The sequence below is a fragment of the Rhinatrema bivittatum genome, chromosome 2, assembly GCF_901001135.1.
Source record: "Rhinatrema bivittatum chromosome 2, aRhiBiv1.1, whole genome shotgun sequence".
Classification (NCBI taxonomy): domain Eukaryota; kingdom Metazoa; phylum Chordata; class Amphibia; order Gymnophiona; family Rhinatrematidae; genus Rhinatrema; species Rhinatrema bivittatum.
Window position 1 is genome coordinate 107961792 of NC_042616.1, and position 17250 is coordinate 107979041.

The 17250-nt window shown below is 46.0% G+C and overlaps 1 protein-coding gene across 1 annotated transcript in view; it reads left to right on the forward strand.

Annotated features, from left to right (window-relative positions):
* The window catches only part of GTPBP4 (GTP binding protein 4), a 116143-nt gene that overhangs the window by 27054 nt on the left and 71839 nt on the right, over positions 1–17250 (forward strand). The window contains exons 5-7 of the mRNA XM_029588538.1: positions 517–617; positions 1618–1710; positions 15283–15474. Coding sequence (XP_029444398.1) covers positions 517–617; positions 1618–1710; positions 15283–15474 — 386 coding nt within the window. The remainder of the gene's footprint in view (positions 1–516; positions 618–1617; positions 1711–15282; positions 15475–17250) is intronic.

Sequence of the window (17250 nt, forward strand, 5' to 3'; positions counted from 1 at the left end):
TTCAGAAATCCCGCCCCTGACTCCTCCCCAATCTCTCCCCTTTTAAAAATATGCATTGCATCATGTATTATGGTGCTTATTGTTTGCGTAAGGCGTTTTTTGCAGCTGAAAACGCCATAACGCGATTTGATAAATCTGGGGATTTGGCAGTATGGCTGATAAATGGTAGTGAAGGTATAAGCTAATTTATCTTTTACATGTTAGTTTTTTTGAAACTAGACAGGCTTTTTTGGACATTGTAGGACTGAAATTGTGAAGTTAGCACTCTTTTGGTGTCTATGGGACTATTTATTTGGCTCTTCCATAGCCAAATTCTACTCATATTTTTCTTTTTCTTGTTCTATTCCTCTTTTGGCTATCTGCTGCTGCTGTTCTATGATTGTACCATTTGTGCATCCCTTTTTGTAACTAGCATGTTGCACTATTATGCAACAGTGAGCAGAATAAATTCTCGAGAAATCTTGGCCCATGATCTGCTGTTATATTTTGTTATAGCTTATGCTGTTGTTTTTATAGTACGCCAGCATCTGTCCCGTTTGCCAACCATTGATCCCAACACAAGAACTCTTCTGCTGTGTGGTTACCCAAATGTTGGAAAATCTAGCTTTATAAACAAGGTTTGTGTAACACAAGATCTTATTTTTCTCAGAATGTTTGTTCTTGCATATAGTTTGATTTTGAGAAACCATCTTTAAAAAAAAAAACAAAACAAAGCAGTTTACAATACATTAAATAAAATGTCAAATTACATATTTTTATTTATATTTTCTTATATGTTTAAAAAGCTTTTCATGTAGTTGAGTAAAATTGTTTAGGTTATATACTACTTTATTTATTACCGTTGAGACTTGTTAGAAAAAAACAATTGCCTGTTTTTGTTTTGAGGGCATGATGTGGCAAAAATAAAAAGACCAATGCAGTATAGTTAACCTTGTGAGAGCAGTGCACAAGATGGTGCAGATATTCGTACAAACACGCCTGCTGAACACCATTTTGTCAAAGCTATCAACAGGAAATTTTACCAGAATTTTTTAGATTTATCCAGCAAGTAAATGAGTTGTAGAGAAACAATGAGACAGGCATAAGGCATAGTGTTTCATTGTTTGCTCACAGCATAAACCAGACCATATTTATCTGATCTCAACTGCAACACAGTGTCTGTTTTTCTTCCCAAACCTCCAGTAGAATATTCTCATACTTGAGTCTCTCTTGCTTTTCTCAGACACACAGTTGAAAAGATCTCTGCTTTATTTTCTGTATATATGTAGGTTGGCTCTTCTATATCTGGGCCTAACACTAAATGCTTATCTTATACTATCATTCGCTTTACAGAGAGCATAGTTAATGTGTTAAATGGCCCATATACAACTGAGTGTTGGGGCTCATTTGCTAGGAAAGTCTGACTCAGCCAGTCACTTTAAGCAATTCTAGCTTTTGTGGTGAATGAAATCACGATAAAGAGCCAGGCAAAAAGCTTGAGTCCACATGTGTTTGCTATTGTGTTGGTGTTCTGACAGTTGTTAACTTTTTTTGGGTGTTTAGTGTGGGAACATGCTGTGGTAGATAAAGTAGTGGAGTCACTTTGAGTATGTTTTGTTTTTTTTTTCTCTTTCTAAGGTGACAAGAGCTGACGTTGAAGTGCAGCCTTATGCCTTTACCACCAAATCCTTGTTTGTGGGACACATGGATTACAAGTACCTGCGCTGGCAGGTGAGCACATTACATATTCTGACAGGGGAAAGCAAAAGGAGTCTCTCTATGTCCAATAAAGAACAGACTTAAAAAAGAATTAATGGAGGCTGCTTCAAAAATGGCCTGGAAATCCTGCAGCCTTAGGGATGGGGGGAAGGGTGGGAGGCTGGGATACACTCAACTATTACAGTAATGACTGCAGGAAAGGAGCAAATAATCCATCCAGTCTGCCCAGCATGCTTCCCATGGTGATATCTGCTATGACTTGCAGGATACCCCCCATGGTTCTCTTAAGGATAGTAACTGCCACCTTATGATAAGGGTTGTAATATTTACAGTCAAACCCATAAAAAAAATGACTGTTGGTGACAATTTTTACTGGGTGAGGAGCTGCCTTTAAATTCAGACAATGGAGGCATAAAACTGATTTAGCTCTTGACTTGGGGTAGAGCTAAACAAGGGCAGATCCCTTGGATGCTCCCAAGTGAGCAGTCTTTAACGGTGCTCCTATTTGCGCTGTTAGCATTATTTCTAACATTGCTGTTACTACCTTCTCTGAGGGTACCTTTTGACTCTCAGAGGAGAGAGCATAATTCTTACTTTAATAACATTTTTATAATTTCTTTCCTTAGTAGTTAAGTGTTTCCCTTAAACTCAAGATTTCCTAGCGTGTAGCCAGATGGACTCAGGACCAATGGGTTATATGCTCCATTGCTAGCAGATGGAGATGGAGTCGGGTTTCAAAGTTGACATCAGCTTAGAATACACCCCATGCAGTGACCTCGGCCCTTCAGTGTCTCTCCAACTCCTAGCAGATGTTCGCCGTACTCTTTAGAAGAAGACATTTTACCTTTAAATTGGAGAAAGATTGAGCCCCGCTTTCCTGCGATGATACCTAAAGGTCCCGCCCCCAGTTGAGAATTCCTGAGGCGATTTTCAAGATCCCTCAGAGGGTGTGCCTTGGGTCCTGTAGCCGGTTCCCGGCGTGGACTTTGCTGCTGAAGCAGCTGAAAGGTAGCGAGTGCAGGAAGCTGAGCATGGTGGTGACGGCCAAAGCCCTCTCCCCAGGCAGCCAGAGATCGTCTCTGTACTCAGCTGTTATGCGCTGAGCCCAGGTTTAAAAAAGTTAAAAAAAAAAAAAAAAAAAAAAAGATTTCCCGTTCAGAAATGGAGGGGTTTCGGTAAGACTTCCTTTGGTCTCCTTGCTCAGCGCACTGTACTGACGTCATTCCCTCTCCATTGCTGAGATCTGGGAATTTGAGCAGGCTCCAGTGGGCTAGGCCCTGCTTCAGGCTGAGTTGGCATACTATGTGGTAGGTGCCATCTTGCGTGCGTTCTGTGCACCGTGCTTTATTATTTATTTATTTTAACGTTTAAGGATCGGTAACATAGTTTGTAAATAATATTAATTGGTGAGTGTAATGAGTCATGTCCATTTCTCATTGTATCAGATTAGGATGCGAGATTAGCTTTCTCATTGTACTTTTAACCTTTATTGATGAACTACAATTGAAACTTGAACTAATTCACAAATAAAATTATACACATAATGGTTTTGGTTATGTGTTTGTTGTTTCATTGTTTTGTTTGTACCTGCATTCCCCTGGGTGCTATTCTCCTTTCTCTTTTTGATAGGCTTCTTTAAAGAGCCAGGTTTTTAAATTTTTTTCTGAAGGTTTTGTTGTTACTTTGTAATCTTAACTCCAAGGGTATGGTGTTCCATAGTATGGGTCCTGTTAGGGATAGTGCTCTCTCTCTTACTTGTGTTAGTCTTGCTGTTTTGATTGATGGAATAGTAAGAAGTGCTTTGTTGGCTGATCTCGGGTTTCTGTTTGGGACGTGTACACGAAGGGCTGTGTTCAGCCATTCTGCTTTTTCATTATGCATTAATTTATGTATGGTGCAAAGTGTTTTGTACTGAATTCTTTGTTCAATGGGTAGCCAGTGTAATTCCGTCTGTTTCTGTGATGTGATCTCTTTTCCGTTTGCCGGAACGCATGGTGTATATCAGCTGTGTGCTCAAGTGTGTGTGCAGGCATACGCGCACAATCTATGCGCACTCTACTTAGTTGCAGAATTCCAGAGTGCACGGGCTGTGCACACATCTCGCCACGGCCCACTTAGCTGCCCGAAATCTGTGCGCACAAAAGTCTTCAAGCATGAGCCGGCTGAATTTGCAACTGTCGTGTCTAATGGCTTCAGCAGCAAAGAAACATAAGTGCCATTCTCGCTGTGCTGCTTGTGTTAGGGCTACTCAGTTTGACCTGGATTCCAATTTGTCAGCACTGTGAGGAGGCCCAGGGAGAGTTGGCCTCCCCGAACTTTGCTAAGCCTGACTTCTCCCATTCAGAAGATGGGTTAGTCACAGCTTTAACTTGGAAGTACCTTGAATCTAAGTACCCCCATGACTGGGTCATCCACGGGAGAGGGAAATTCAGCGGCGCCTACCCCAGTACCTCCTGGGCCAGGCATGGACCCAGCTGCCTTCTCTTGGGTGGAATTTTTCCACGGCCTTCAAGTCTTCGTACAGGCACAGTCTGCTACCTCACTTGCCCCTGTCTAGACAGAACTCAACCAGTAAGCCCTCCCTCTCCCAGTCCTATCAACAGACCTTAAGGCATGCCTTGCCTCACCTAGGGTATTCTTGGCAGGGACCTAGATGGCATGGACAAAGAGGAGGATATGGATTCCTTGGAAGATGGGGAAATTCCCCCTGGCTTAGAATCGTATCACACTATACATATTTTTCCATACAGACAAATTGCCAGCCCTGGTTTCCCAGACCCTGAAAATGCTAGGAGTTCCTGGGGCAGACTCTATGCCGGAACCAAAGAAAAATACCATTCCCTGTACATACCAGGATCAGTCCAGATCGCTGGGTTGTCTCCCTTCCAGCAGAGGGAGTCTGAGAAAAAAACTGAAAAGGCACCCCTCTTAACCTGGTGTGCCACCTGCTATCCCTCAGTATTTTCTCTCTCTCAGCAGAAGGGTTGACAGAACCTGCAGTCCTGATTTTTCAATTTCTTTAAATTTAGTTACTTTTTTTTTTTTTTTTTACAGAGTTCTAAGGCTCTGGATGCTTTAGATAACCTTTGGCTACAGCAAGTTGGTTTCACTCAGCAGCGGTAGAAGTAAGGCAGGGGCTGGCAGCTCTAAAAGCCTGGTTCCCAGAGGGCCATCTCTTTCTGGAGGGGGATGAACCGGTGGGCCTGCCCCTCCCCTCGGTGCCCCGAGACGAGTTTCCTCTGGTGCTGCAGCGTTCCCAGAGCTCTGGAAGGCCGTGAGTCGGCAGGGTATTTTAAGTTCTTCCTTTTTCTTTCCTACCGTGCTGTTTGGAACACCCCCCCCGGATGCCATGAGGGCTAACGTGCTCAGCATGTGGGGAGGCGGGGTTGCACCTCTCGCGGCTGACAATGGGGGGGAGGGCTCGTCCAGGGGAGATTTTGGGCCCATTTTGCCATGAGGTGCGGAACGGCGATCGCTTCCGGGTCTGTCGCCGGTGCGCGCGGGAACGGCAGCCATTTTGTCGGAGCCCTGCCTGCCGACTGGGGGAGAGGATTTTCTGATTTCTCCTCCCAGTCTGAGTCCCATTCGACAGTGCGATCCAGGGCCCGCCCCCTCGGGGAGCCCAGTCCTCCCCCCTCCTCCTCACCTATCGGATCCCTTAAAGGGCCAGTCAGTTTTTTCTTCAAAATTTATTTTACTTATACATGGGGCTTTTTTGGAGGAGGAAGATCATCAGCAGGATGAGCAGCCCTCTCCCGCGAAGATTGTGTGACGGAACACATCTCTGGATGCCCTTTTGGTCCCTGGGAGGGCTTCGGATCCTGCTCCCTTGGGATCTTTTCTGGATCCTCTTCTCCAAAACCTAGATGGGGGTGTTGATGAGTCCGCTCCAGTAGAGGGGGACGACCCCCGGGTTTCTCGGCTGTTTCGCCGGGAGGAGTTGGATCTCTTGATCCCCTTTGTCCTGGAGGGAACTGGAAGTGGAGGCACCAGTCCCCAGTTCGGAGCCAGTTAAGGGGAAACCAGTACTCTCGGTGCTGCGTGCCCTACCCCAAACTTTTCCTTTCCACCCAATGCTTAAGCAGTTGGTCACTCAGGAGTGGGAATCTCCGGACGTGACCCTGCGGGTGGGACGGGCGATGGACAAACTCTACCCTTTACCCGAGGAAGCCTTGGATATCCTCAGGATTCCCAAGGTGGACGCGTCGGTTACTGCGGTCACCAAGCGGACCACCATTCCTGTTACAGGAGCGACGGCTCTTAAGGACTTACAGGATAGGCGGCTAGAAGTCCTCAAGTGCATTTTTGAGGTGTCAGCGCTCTGTGTTACAGTGGCGGTCTGCAGTAGCCTCATGCAGCGAGCGACCCTCAGGTGGGTCCAGCAAATGCTCACATCACAGGTGTTGCTGTCAGAGGAAGCAGATCAGGTGAATAGAATGGAGTCCACGGTAGCTTACACAGTGGATGCATTATATGATCTGTTACGGGCATCTTATTTATTTTATTTAGAACTTTTTATATACCAACCGTTTGCACATCGTATCGGTTTACAAGTAACTCAACTTTCCGGCAATGCCTTCACGCAACATGGCCACTTCAATCTCAGTTAGGCGGCTTCTCTGGCTCCGGAACTGGTTCGCAGACGTTTCTTCCAAAACTCAGTTGGGTAATCTTCCTTTTAAGGGAAAATTGTTGTTTGGGGAGGAACTTGACGCCCTAATTAAGTCTCTTGGGGAGAATAAGGTGTATAAATTGCTTGAAGACAAGCCTAAGTCTTCCAGGCCCTTTAGGGCAGCGCGTTACCGTTTCCGAGGACAGCGCAGATTTCGGCAGTCGCGGCCGCCCGCTTTTCCCACCCGACAACAGACTCAGAGAGCTCAGTCTTGGCCTACTTCCTTTCGTGGTCGGAGGCCATTTCGGGAGGGAGGCTCTCAAGGGGCCACCGGAGGTAAGCAGTCCCAATGAAGGTTTACCTAAGGGAAGTCTTGCCTAACAAATCTGCTTCATTTTTTTGAAGGGGTTAATAAACATGTAGATAAAGGTGAATCCTATTTGGATTTTCAGAAGGCGTTTGACAAAGTCCCTCCTGAGAGGCTTCTACGAAAACTAAAAAGTCATGGGATAGGAGGCGATGTCCTTTCGTGGATTACAAACTGGTTAAAAGACAGGAAACAGAGAGTAGGATTAAATGGTAAATTTTCTCAGTGGAAAAGGGTAAACAATGGAGTGCCTCAGGGATCTGTACTTGGACCGGTGCTTTTCAATATATATGTAAATGATCTGGAAAGGAATACAACGAGTGAGGTTATCAAATTTGCGGATGGTACAAAATTATTCAGAGTAGTTAAATCACAAGCAGACTGTGATACATTACAGGAGGACCTTGGAAGATTGGGCATCCAAATGGCAGATGAAATTTAATGTGGACAAGTGCAAGGTGTTGCATATAGGGAAAAATAACCCTTGCTGTAGTTACACGATATTAGGTTCCATATTAGGAGTTACCACCCAGGAAAAAGATCTAGGCATCATAGTGGATAATACTTTAAAATCGTCTGCTCAGTGTGCTGCAGCAGTCAAAAAAGCAAACAGAATGTTAGGAATTATTAGGAAGGGAATGGTTAATAAAACGGAAAATGTCATAATGCCTCTATATCGCTCCATGGTGAGACCACACCTTGAATATTGTGTACAATTCTGGTTGCCGCATCTCAAAAAAGATATAGTTGCGATGGAGAAGGTACAGAGAAGGGCAACCAAAATGATAAAGGGGATGGAACAGCTCCCCTATGAGGAAAGGCTGAAGAGGTTAAAGTGGGTAATAGTCACGACTGATGCCAGCCTCACTGGTTTGGGAGCAGTTTGCCAGTCACAATCCACTCAGGGTCGTTGGACAAGTTATCAGGCGACGTGGTCAATCAATCGATTGGAAACTAGGGTGGTACGCCTGGCGTTACTTGTTCTTCTCCCTCTGGTAGCTGTGTGTGGTGTGAGTCTTGTCAGACAACGCGACTACGGTAGCCTACATCAACCGCCAAGGGGGAACCAGGAGCCGGTCGGTGGCCTGGGAGGCCGAAAGGCTCATGACATGGGCAGAGCGACATCTGGTCCGGTTGGCGGCCTCGCACATAGCTGGGGTGGACAATGTGCGACCACCAGCATCTAGTTCCCGGCGAGTGGGAATTGTCCGCAGCTTTCCGGTTGATCACTCGTCGTTGGGGGGTTCCACACCTCGACCTGATGGCAACTCGGACAAATGCAAAGGCGCCCCAGTTTTTCAGTCGTCGGAGAGACCACGGGTCGGAAGCAGTGGATGCTCTCGTCCTTCCTTGGCCTTGCGGCGTACTGCTGTTTGTGTTTCCGCCTTGGCCACAAGTGGGCAAGATCATGCGTCGGATAGAGAACCACGGGGGTTTGTCATTCTTGTAGCCTCAGAGTGGCCCCGAAGGCCGTGGTTTGCGGATCTGATCTCGTTGGCAATCGACGGTCCGGTGTGTCTCACCCACCTTCCGAATCTTCTTTGACAAGGTCCAGTATTTTTCGATTGAGCGGATCACTTTTTTCTAGCGGCCTGGCTTATGAGAGGAGGCAATTGAGGAAGAGGGGATATTCATATTCGGTTATTTCTACCCTCTTGCATGAACAGAAATTGTCCTTGTCGTTGGCCTATATTCATGTTTGGAGAGTTTTCGACTCTTGGTGCCAAGGTTTGAACGTCCCCCCGCGTCTGGCTTCGGTGGCACACATCCTATCCTTTCTGCAGGAGGGACTGAAGAAAGGTCTAACGTGCAGGTCGCGGCACTGGGTTGCCTGCGGGGCAAGATTGATGGCTTTTCACTGGCAGCTCATCCAGATGTGTCCCGTTTTTTGAAGGGGGCCAAGCATTTGCGCCCACCGGTACGACAAATTTGTCCTGCCTGGAGCTTCAATTTAGTTCTCAAGGGCTTATGTGGTCTTCCTTTTGAGCCCCTCCGGCGGGCTACGCTGAAGGATTTGACACTCAAGACTGTTTGTTTTTTTTGGTAGCCATTACCTCCACATGGCGAATTTCAGAGCTTCAAGCTTTGTCGTGTCGGGATCCGTATCTTCGTATTTCGGATTCTGGAGTTTCGCTGCGGACCGTTCCCTCCTTCTTGCCCAAGGTGGTAGCGGCTTTTCATGTCAATCAGACGGTAGAGTTACCGGCCTTCCCGAATTTGGATCCGACTTCTGTGACTGGTAAGGATCTGCATAAGTTGGATGTGCGCCGGGTTCTCCTTCGCTATCTAGAGGTGACCAATGCTTTTCGATTATCGGATCATTTGTTTGTCTTATTGACTGGTCCTAGACGGGGACACAAGGCATCCAAAGCTACGGTTGCTAGGTGGTTGAAGGAGGCCATTTCCTCCACTTATCTTTGCGCAGGGCGTGCCATACCAGAAGGCTTGAAAGCACACTCTACCAGGTCTCAAGCGCTCTCTTGGGCGGAGAGCCAGTCGGTCTCACCGCAGGAGATTTGTAGAGCAGCCACTTGGAAATCCTTGCATACTTTTGCAAAACATTATCGTATGGACGTCCGGGATCTGGAGGTCAACTGTTTTGGCAGCAGTGTTCTTTGCGCAGGACTGTCCAGATCCCACCCGAATTAGGGCAGCTCTGGTACATCCCAGCAGTCTGGATTGATCCTGGTACGTACAAGGAAAGGAAAATTGGTTCTTAACTGCTAATTTTCGTTCCTGTAGTATCAAGGGTCAGTCCAGATGCCCGCCCTTGGGTTTTTTTTGGAGAGTCCGTTTTTTCTGTATGTTTTCTTCCTTCTTCTTACCTCGGCAGAGTTCTTTACAGGCATGGGAAGGAATCTTCTTGATATGTTATGCAGCAGTACGGTTTGTTTATTTTACCACGCGAATTGTTGTAGCCACTGGTTATGTTTGGTTGTTATGTTTGGGGATTTGTTCTCCTTTATTGGTTATTCTGCTTTGATATCGTATATACTGAGGGATTGCAGGTGGCACACCAGGTTAAAAGGGGGGTGCCTTTTCAGTTTTTTTTTTTCTGACTCCCTCTGCTGGAAGGGAGACACAACCCAGCGGTCTAGACTGATCCTTGGTAGTATAGGAACGAAAATTAGCAGGTAAGAACCAATTTTCCTTTCTGATTTCCCTATGGAAAGTCTCTTACTAATTTACAGTACTGGAAGTCGTTCGGGAGTTGATTGACCTGGAATGGGATGCCCCAGAAGCAAGGGGGACGAGCATTAGAAGCTGGATCCGGCAGTGAGATAGCGTTTGCATTTCCCTAAAGTGGACATGCTGGTCTGTGCCATCTCTAAGCAAACAACAACTATCCCAGTGGATGCTTATGATAAACAGATGGAGTCCATCCTTAAACAGGCCTTTGACACAGTAGCAATGACTTCACGGATTGCTTCTTCTTGTGCCTTGGTAGCTCATTTGTGCCTACTCCTCTTTCAGGAGGTGGATGATTCAGGAGTGAATTCCAGAGCGATTATGGAACCCGCCACCGCCTTTTTAGCAGATGCGGGCTCTGATCTAGTCCGTGCTTCAGCCAGAGGAGTGGCCTCAGTAGTGGCGGCCAGAAGACAGTTATGGCTGCAGAATTGGTCAGCAGACTCATCCTCCAAGGCAAATCTTACAAAGATCACTCCTTCTCAGAAGTGAATTGGAAAAGCTGGCCAGTAAATGGGGCAATTCTCCAGTCCCCTGGCTACCGGAAGATAAGAGGAGAGCAGTTACAGCGCCCCTCGGCTACGAGGGGTCGATCCAGGGGCTCCCAATGCTTTCGCCCCTACAGAAACTCAACATTTCAGAGGTTTTAATTCTTTCGCGGTCGACAGCCCAAGAGAGGGGCAGGCTTGGGTTCAGGTTTGTCCCGAACCCCCCAATTAAATTTTGCCAACCTACGCTTGGAACAAGGAGATCGGAGGTAGACTGTCCCTCTTCTTCCAGCGGTGGGTCAGGATCACTTCTGACAAATGGGTATTGGAGATCATATGCAATGGATATGAGCTGGAATTTCACAGCACTCCTGGGGATATATTCATGATGTCTCCTTGCCACTCCCAGCACAAGAAGCAGATAGTGGACAATACTCTTTTAATGCTTCTCAGGATGAAGGCTATAATCCCAGTATCTGCACCCTAGGAAAATACGGGGCATTATTCCATCTATTTCATCGTACCCAAGAAGGAAGGTTCCTTTCACCCCATCCTGGATCTCGAGCGACAACAGACATCTACGAGTGAATCCTTTCCACATGGAAACCCTACACTCCATGATAATGGCCATACAATCGGGAGAGTTCTTAACTTCCCTGGGCCTATCCGAGGCCTACTTACATATTCCAATCCATCAAGAACACAGTTTCTTATGCTTTGTGTACTGGGTCACCATTATCAGTTCCAGGCACTGCCCTTTGGCCTAGCCACCGCCCCTAGAACATTTTCTAAGATTATGGTGGTCGTAGCGGCAGCATTGAAAAAAGAGGGACTCCTAGTGCACCCGTACTTTGACTGGATGATCCGGGCAAAGTCTGTGGAAGATAGTCTCCGGGTGACCTCCTTGCTTCAGGAACTCAGCTGGATCGTAAACCTGGACAAAAGCAATCTCAAGCCCTCCCAGTACTTGGAATATCTGGGAGTCCGGTTCAACACTAAGCAGGGCGAGGTCTTCCTCCCACCCTCGCGGATCAGGAAGTTGATGTCACAAGTGCATTGGTTGACAAATACGATACACCCCAAGGTGTGGAGCTATCTTTAGGTCCTCGGTTTGATGGCGTCAACCCTGGAAGTAGTGCCATGGGCGAGGGCACACATGTGACCACTTCAACACTCACTACTGTCACGTTGGAACCCGCAGTCTCAAGACTATTCGATTCACCTCCACTTACTGATTGAAGTATGTTCTCGGCTCCAGTGATAGGGGCAGGGGTGTATTTCTACCCTTCCCGAATTTGCTGGTTCTCACAACAGACACAAGCCTCCAGGGCTGGGGAGCTCACTGTCAGGAACTGATGGCCCGGGGATGTTGGACTGAGGAAGAGACCATCTGGAATATCAACCGCCTGAAAGCCCGGGCAGTCAGATTGGCGTGTCTGTAATTCAACCACAGTCTCCAATGTCAAGCGGTCTGCGAAATGACGGACAATGCAATGATGGTAGCCTACATCATCTGCCAGGATAGAACTAAAAGCCAGCAGGAGTCACAGGAGATAGATCTCTTTATGGAATGGGTGAAAGTAAATCTAAAGATGATCTCTGCTTCCCACATTGCAGGAAAAGACAATGTCAGAGCAGACTTTCTAAGCAGGGAGAGTCTGGATCCAGGAGAGTGGGCATTGTCAGCCTGCTGGCCACATCCCATAATGCAAAGGTTCCCTGACTTTTCAGTCGCAGAAGAGATCAGTGATCCCTGGGGATTGATGCTGTCATTCAGACCTGGCCAGAAGAAGAGTTGCTATATGCCTTCCCTTCATGACCCCTGCTGGGCAAGGTCGTTTGCAGAATCAAGCATAATGGGATTAGTCCTACTAGTAGTTCCAGATTGGCCCAGGCGTCCATGGTATGCGGAGGCTCCTGGTGGAGAACCCCGTGCCTCCCACCGTACAGGGGGCTGCTTCAGCAGGGACCATTCCTTCATGAGGATCAGACTCTATTCTGTCTTATGGGCTGGCCCCTGAGAGGACTCGCCTGATGAAGTGAGGATATTCTGTGGCAGTAATTGCTACCTTATGCCATGCTCAGAAGTTCTCTATGTCCCTAGCGTATGTGCGGGTCTGGAGCATATTTGAGGCCTGATGCGATGAACGAGGTGTCCCCCCCCGTCCCCCCCCCCCCCTTGGGCGGTCAAAATCCCACTAATTTGGGAATTTTTGCAGGATGGCTTGAATAAAGGTTTGACCCTTAACTCCTTGAAGGTCCAGGTGGTGGCTCTCTTCTGTTTCAGGGGCGAGGTAAACGGAAACCCGCCTGTCGGCTCATCTGGACGTGGCCCGTTTTCTGAAAGGGGTGATGCACCTCCAGGTTCCCTTGAGGAATCTTAATCTAGTGTTGGAATGTTTGGCAGGATCATCCTTTCGGCTGCTGTGCGGTCTTTCCTTGCATTTATTAACCTTGAAAATGATGTTCCTGGCGGCTATATGCTCGGCACATCTCATCTTTGAACTGCAGGCATTGTCGTATCTGATCATTCCTTTGTATCACTCCAGGAGGGTTACAGCTTCGTACCCTTCCATCCTTCTTGCCCAAGGTAGTCTCAGAGTTTCATTTGAATTGTCCATTTTTTATTGCCATCCCTAGATAAGCACAAGGACGTGGGAGAATACCGCTTCCTCTGTCAATTGAATGTCAGACATTTGGTGCAGTATCTGGAAGTTTCAGAACTGGTCTGAAAGATGGACTGCCTGTTTGCCCTTCATGATGGAAGGAAGCGGGGTGAACCAGCTTTGCTGGTTACCATAGGTTGCTGAATTAAGGAGGTGTTCACGGGAGCCAATGTGGAGGCAGGAAAGCCATTACCTTCTCAGGTTAAAGCTCATTCTATTAGGGCTCGGACGCTGTCAAGGGCTGAAGCTAGGCTTCTGTCTCCCGTCGATTCTGCCAAGCACCGACGTGGTCCTCCTTGCACACCTTCTCCAGGTTCTATCGCCTGGACATACAAGCCCGAGAGGACGCAGTCTTCACAAAGGCGGCGTTAACTAGACCGTGGGCAGCCTCCCGCCCCGATAGGGAGTAGCTTTTGTACATCCCATTGGTCCTGAGTCCATCTGGCTACACGCTAGGAAATGGAGAAATTACTTGCCTGATAATTTAGTTTTCCTTAGTGTAGACAGATGGACTCAGCATCCCACCCACAGCTGCCCAAGAACTGTGCTAAGGATTCGCCCGTGTAGTGGATATCGATTCCAAGAGATTATGGGTAAGCAGTCATCCAGTCCATAGATCAGGGCATCTGTATTCTTACTGGGGTTCAGTGTTTGGTTGAGTACAGTTACAGTTAGCCATTTTTAATCATATTTTTAATGACGTTTTTTTCATTAGTATGTCCACAGTGGCTTTTGAAGAGAATATTGAAGGGCTGAGATCACTGCAGGGGTGTTTGTAGGGTGATGTCAACTTTGAAATCTGATTCCATCTCCATCTGCTGGCAGGGGAGCATAACCCATTGGTCCTGAGTCCATCTGTCTACACTAAGGAAAACAAATTATCAGGTAAATAATTCTCCAATAGGGAAAAATAACCCATGCTATAGTTACACGATGCTAGGTTCCATATTAGGAGCTACCACCCAAGAAAAATATCTAGATATCATAGTGGATAATACATTGAAATTGTCAGCTCAGTGTGCTGCAGCAATCAAAAAAGCAAACAATGTTAGGAATTATTAGGAAGGGAATGGTAAATAAAACAGAAAATGTCATAATGCCTCTATCGCTCCATGGTGAGACCACACCTTGAGTACTGTGTGCAATTCTGGTTGTCGCATCTCAGAAAAGATATAGTTGCACTGGAGAAGGTACAGAGAATGATAAAGGAGATGGAACAGCTCCCCTATGAGGAAAGGCTAAAGAGGTTAGGGCTGTTCAGCTTGGAGAAGAGAGATGGCTGGGGGGGGGAGGGGAGGATATGATAGAGATGTTTAAAATCATGGGAGGCCTATTACTGGTAAGTGTGAATTGGTTATTTACTCCTTCCGATAATAGAAGGGGGGGCACTCCATGAAGTTAACAAGGAACACATTTAAATCCAATTGGTGAAAATTTATTTTTCACTCAATGCACAATTAACTAAGTGCAGTTAGTGTGGCTGGGTTTAAAAAAAGGTTTGGATATATATATATTTTTTTTAAGAAGTCCATTAACTGCTGTTAATCAAGCTTTCTTAGAGAATAGCTACTGCTTTTACTGGCATCAGTAGCCAGGGATCTACTTAGTGTTTGGGTACTTGCCAGGTTCTTGTACCCTGGATTGGCCACTGTTGGAAACAGGATGCTGGGCTTGATGGACCCTTGGTCTGACCCAGTATGGCATGTTCTTATGTTGAGTTCTTAATCCTGTGAAAAGGAAAGATTCTCAATAGCACTCAAAATCTCTTTGGGGGGGGACGGGACTCATTTACTATGCTACTCTGACACTGCTTGTCCATTATTGCATGCAAATTTTACTGACTAAATTTCAAGGATAAAGAGAGAGATCTAGAAATATGGCAGTTGAATTGGGGAAACAGAGAAAGAAACGTGGCAGCTTGAAATACTAGTACCATGAACTAGGAAGTGAAAAATGCTCTAGAATGTAATATTTGAAAATCAAAAGTTCTTACGTAAAGAAATAAACAACTTTCACAGGTAAGGGCAATAATTTTAGTAGATTGCTCGTCAGATGGTAAAGGCTGAGGAGACGCGTAGTTTTGTGCTCTGAACTATACACAGCATCAAGCCTGCCACTTAAAATAACATGTTCTCCCACAAGAATATAAAGAATGGTCTGTTATCTCCTTGAGGGAATGCACCATCATTTCTTTTGTGACTTGTAGATACTTGAGCTTTTGTTAGTTGCCTGAATTAGTGTTGTGTTTTTTTTTACTTGAAGGTGGTAGATACTCCTGGGATCCTGGACCATCCTCTGGAGGATAGGAATACCATTGAGATGCAGGCGATCACAGCACTTGCACATCTGAGGGCTGCTGTGCTGTATGTCATGGACATATCTGAACAGTGTGGGCATGCCCTGGAGGAGCAACTAGAACTCTTCCAAAATATTAAACCACTTTTTGCCAATAAGGTAGGCTTGACGTAAAGTGTATGCATCTTGAGAATCTGCTCACTAAATGTGAGCTTCCCTTAGGGTACTGCGAGAAGGATAAATAAATTAGGAGCCACGGTTGCAATGTATTTCTTCAGCTACAAAATCTTTGCTTTTGATGCAGCTCTCCCCTTCTGACTCCTGATTCAGCTTCCCAGGCCAGTTGCTTATGTGGTCATTAGGGCTGGATGAGTGGTTGCTTTTAGGTCCAGGCTTGCAGGAGCATTTCCAACTCTCCCACTCAATGTGATCTTTGGGGTCTCCAGTCGGGTCAGGAAGCACCATGTGCACCATGTACATCTGCTTTCCTGGGGCTGGAGAGGTGCTTGACTGCTAAGCCGCTGGGGTTCAGAGCATGCAGATGGTGAAGCCATTGTTGCTGGTCTGGAGTGCATGAGTACTGGGAAAAGTGCTACAGGGGATGAGGTAAAAGAGCGATACGAGGAAATAGATATTCATGTTCTCTGGGAAGGTGGAGCAGTGAGATGGTCGAAACCCATGTTGGGAAGGGGTGCAGTCACAAACTGAGAGGTTGGCTGTGCCTGCTGAAGAGGGGTGAGGGATGGAGAGCAGTGAAGGGGTGGTTGAGCTGAGCCTACAGGTTTGCTGGCCAGATAGGGGTGAAGGGAAACCTGACAGGGAGAAGATCTGGGGAGGGGAGCAAGCAATTTCTACAAAGCATACTAACCCCCACAGTATGGCTCCTTACTTTTAAACTGGCTACAAAAGAAAAAGACTAAAAACTTTACTCCTTACTTTTAAACTGGCTATAAAAGAAAAAGGCTAAAAACTTGGCTTTTTAAAAAAGCCTATCAGATCTCTGATTGATCCATATAAACCTTACCCTTCAATCAGGCTATCCCATGTTACCAGAATCCCAGTGTAAAGACCATCACTCTGCCTTATTCATCATACTCTTCCTATTTTAGCCTCAATTTTTCCAGCCCATGACCACCTTTAGTCTTGACTTTAATTTTGTACATATTGTAAATATTATCTTGTAATTTTGTTTTTTGTACCTATTGCTATATTTTTCTTCTTGCTTCCTCCTCTCCCAGTTGTATTTTTCCTGGTTTTATTGTAACTGCTATTCCTGCACCAGTTCAATTCATTTAGTTTTATGTTCATTACACTAAATGTTAAATGTAAACCGGGTTGATGCGACTACTAGTCGTGAAAGCCGGTATAGAAAAATATTAAATAAATAAATAAATATATGAAAATGTCCTAAGGTCCGTCTGACTGGGATTTTAAAAATAACTCAATATTCCCTCCAAGGAGTGACTAGGTGTGTGCACATTTTTTTTTTTGTGTGAGCGCAACAGTGTTTTAAACCAACAATTTTTGAGTGCTAGTATTAGCATTGCGTTTCTGTATATAACACAAAAATGTAAATGAGCAACCATGTAAACCCTGTGAGCGATGCTCTGAAATGAATGAGCAATTACTCATGCACTCAGCTTAAAGGGAACTATGATCCCAGCCAGGGTGAACTTCTCATTAAAATGATTTGATAGCCTCATTCATTGGCCCGGATTCAGATATAGGTAATGTAGGCAATGGCCTCCGGTGCCAGATTTTGATAGGAGCTGGAGCGTTGCTAATCCTTTCTTCTACCGAGTCCAGTTTGTGCTGCAGCAAGAACTTTCTCTAAACTGAGTGCAGTGCCTTTTGAGCTGGTATCACCTCAGTAACCGCATAAACACCTTTCACTGCCAGACACTTTATAAAGTAACACAAAACTCTGCTAAAAAG